Source organism: Oxyura jamaicensis, chromosome 25 (genome assembly GCF_011077185.1).
Source record: "Oxyura jamaicensis isolate SHBP4307 breed ruddy duck chromosome 25, BPBGC_Ojam_1.0, whole genome shotgun sequence".
Taxonomy (NCBI): Eukaryota; Metazoa; Chordata; class Aves; order Anseriformes; family Anatidae; genus Oxyura; species Oxyura jamaicensis.
The window spans coordinates 807,011-809,949 of NC_048917.1; the positions used below are offsets into that span (position 1 = coordinate 807,011).

At 60.4% G+C, this 2,939-nt stretch overlaps 1 protein-coding gene across 1 annotated transcript in view; it reads right to left on the reverse strand.

The window, feature by feature from the left end:
- LOC118178150 (nuclear receptor subfamily 2 group F member 5-like) overlaps positions 1–2,681 on the reverse strand; it is a 7,894-nt gene extending 5,213 nt beyond the window's left edge. The window contains exon 1 of the mRNA XM_035346441.1: positions 2,336–2,681. Within this exon, the coding sequence (XP_035202332.1) occupies positions 2,336–2,681 (346 nt within the window). The remainder of the gene's footprint in view (positions 1–2,335) is intronic.
- Positions 2,682–2,939: the final 258 nt, after the last annotated feature.

Sequence of the window (2,939 nt, forward strand, 5' to 3'; positions counted from 1 at the left end):
TTTCCCATCATTTTGGGTGATTCCCCTATTTCCCATCATTTTTTTTTTCAAATCCTGTTTTCCATTATTTTGTGCGATTCCTCTATTTCCCATCATTTTTGACGATCCTCTATTTCCCATCGCTTCGTGCACTTCCCCTTTTCCCGTCATTTTCTGCGATTTCCCCATTTCCCATCCTTTCCCACGAGCCGGGGCGCGATGCCCACTCCCGCCGGGACGGTGGCTGCTGCTGCAGGATCTCTCCCCCAGCCGCTGCCCGGATTTTGTGCCTCGGTTCCCTTTTTACATTTTTTTAAATTCTAAAAACAGCAACTTTGCAGGTGGGAGCGTGGCTGCGGGCGGTCCCAACTGTTGCAGGCAGACAGCAAACCTTTCTCCTGCCTAATCCTGCCCTCGAGCCGCCGCCGCGAGGGCTCGCCTCCCCGCGGCCCACGGCACCCGCACGGCCACAACGCGGGAAGAAAAGGGACGGGGACAAATCCCCGGGGCTTTGAGCAGCGGGAGGAACACCCTCAGTCCTTCAGGCAGTGCGTGATGCGGGAGAATAGTTTGCAGCTTGGGCGACGGAGGCAAAATCAGCCCGAATTCAACGGGAAAGGCTTTGCGCTGTCGAGCCGGCCGGCCACCGGTGAATAAATCTCCCATTCGGCAGCAAACGCAGAGCACGGGGGGGTTCGGCCGTCTGAGCAGAGCCTGGGCCACCGCTGCAATTATTTACAATTAATTAACGAGTCGCCAGCCCTGTGCCCCAGCACGGAGGACGCTGCGCGGTTCGTTCGGCAGCGGAGCTGCAGCGCCGAGGTTTCGGCTCGGTGCGGCCGGAGGAAACCCGCGCCAGCCCCAGCGCCTCGCCGTCGCCTGCTCGCCCAAATGTGCGATTTCAGACTTTAAAATAAAAATCAAGCAGCGAAGGAACCACCACCGATTTCCAAAGCTGCTGATTTGGGGAGAAAAAAAAAAAAAAAGAAGCAAAATGTGACTGTGGGGCTCGGTTCGAGTCGGACGAGGTAACGGCACACGTCGTACCGCTGCTGGTTGGAAGCGCGATTTTAATCCCGGTCACGCTAAGTATTAGAGCAGCTAATTCAGCCTAATTAACTTCAGATTTGCCAGACACTCCTCCCAAAAGCCAAATTCCTAATCTTTGAAAGAATATCTGTATTACTGCCCTCTAATCCCCTGCTCTTTTACCAACCGCATCCCCGCTCTGGGCGGAACGGGGAGGAAGGCGAAACCGCTCGAGACTCTGCACGGACACGGCCCCGTAAATCGAGTGGGAGCGAAGCCCGAAAGAGCCCCGAAGATGACAGGAGCGGTCTCGCTGGGGGCAGAGCGAAGGCAGCCGAGGAGCGGGGTCCCTCCGGGCAGCCTTGGCTGCGGAGCTGGGAGCAGAGGGGCACCGGGCGCTGCGACGCTCGCACTCGCCGGCCCCGTTCGCCCTAATTAAAAGCCAGGCGAAGCGCTGGGGTTTGTCTTCCCCCCGGGGGGATGACCCGCAAGTGCTACCCGGGGAACCGCTGCTGAATTTGGGTTTGGAAAAAATCGGGGAGAGACGGAGCCCTTGGGGAGGACAGAGACGGGCGAGGGGATTCGGCGGCACTGGGGGATGCTCGGCCGCGGCACCGGGAAGTTTCGTCTCCATTTCGAGAGGGGGGCAAGGGGCAGCCAACGGCCCCCGGCACGGCCGCCCCCAGGGAGTCGGGGTCCCGGCACCCCGGTATTGGGGATGGGCTGGAGGGGACAAGAGGCGGCAACAGGGGGTGAGAGGATGGAGAGAGATCGGCAGGCGGAGAGGGGAAGGAAAAATGAAAGAAAACGGCAGAGTTTTCTCTTTCTTCTTCTCTTTTTCCACCTTTTTCTTTCTCTTTCCTTCCCTCGAGCCCTTTCTCTCCGTCTTTCACTTTCCCTCTATTACTTTCTCTTTCTTTCACCTCTCCTTTCCCTTTCCTTCCTTTCTTTTTCTTTCTCTTTTCTCTTTTTGCTTTCTTTTTGCTTTCTCTCTTTTGCTTTCCCTTACTCTCACCTTTCTCTTTCTTTTGTCTTTTTCAGTTTTGCTTTCTCTCCCCGTTCTTTTCCCATCGTTATTTTTTTTTGGACTTTTTCCTCTTCTTTCTTTCACCACTTTCCCCCTTTTATTTTTTCCACTCTCACTCTTTTCCCCTTCCCCTCCCTTTCTCCCCCCCACTCCCTCCTCACCCCCTTCCACCTCCTGCTCTCCCTTTTCCCCTCCTCACCCCTTTTTCCTTCCCCGACCCCTCTCCCCGCTCCCCACCGCATCCCTCCGGGACTCGGGGGACCCCACCCGGGTTTCGCAGCCCACGGTCTCGCAGCGCACCTTCCCTCCTCATGCCGACCCGGAGGCACTTGCGGAGCCGGCAGTACTGGCACTGGTTGCGGTGGTGCTGGTCCACGGGGCAGTCGCGCCCTCCCCGGCAGCTGTACGAGAGGTTGCGGCGCACCGAGCGCTTGAAGAAGCTTTTGCAGCCCTCGCAGGTGAACTGCCCGTAGTGCTTGCCGCTCGCCTTGTCCCCGCACACCAAGCAATCCGCCGCCGCCGCCGTTTTCTCCGCCGCCCCCGCCGCTTTGGCCGCGCCCGCCGCCGCCGCCGCCGCCGCCGCCGCCTCCGGGGCGCACGGAGGTGCCGGAGGTGGCTCCGGCCACGGCCCCGCCGCCAGGGCCATGGTGGGGCGGCGGGGCCGGGAGGGAACCCCCCCCCCCCCCTCCTCCCCGGGGTAAAGGGGGAGACCCCCCGGGGTAAAGGGGGAGCTCCCCCCTCGGGGAAATGGGAGTCCCGAGGGGGTGGGATGGGGAAAGGGGATGGGGATGGAGAGGGGGGGACCGGGATGGAGAGGGGGGGACCGGGGTGGAGAGGGGGGGGACCGGGATGGAAGAGGGGAACGGGGATGGAAGAGGGGGGAACCGGGATGGAGGGGGGGGGG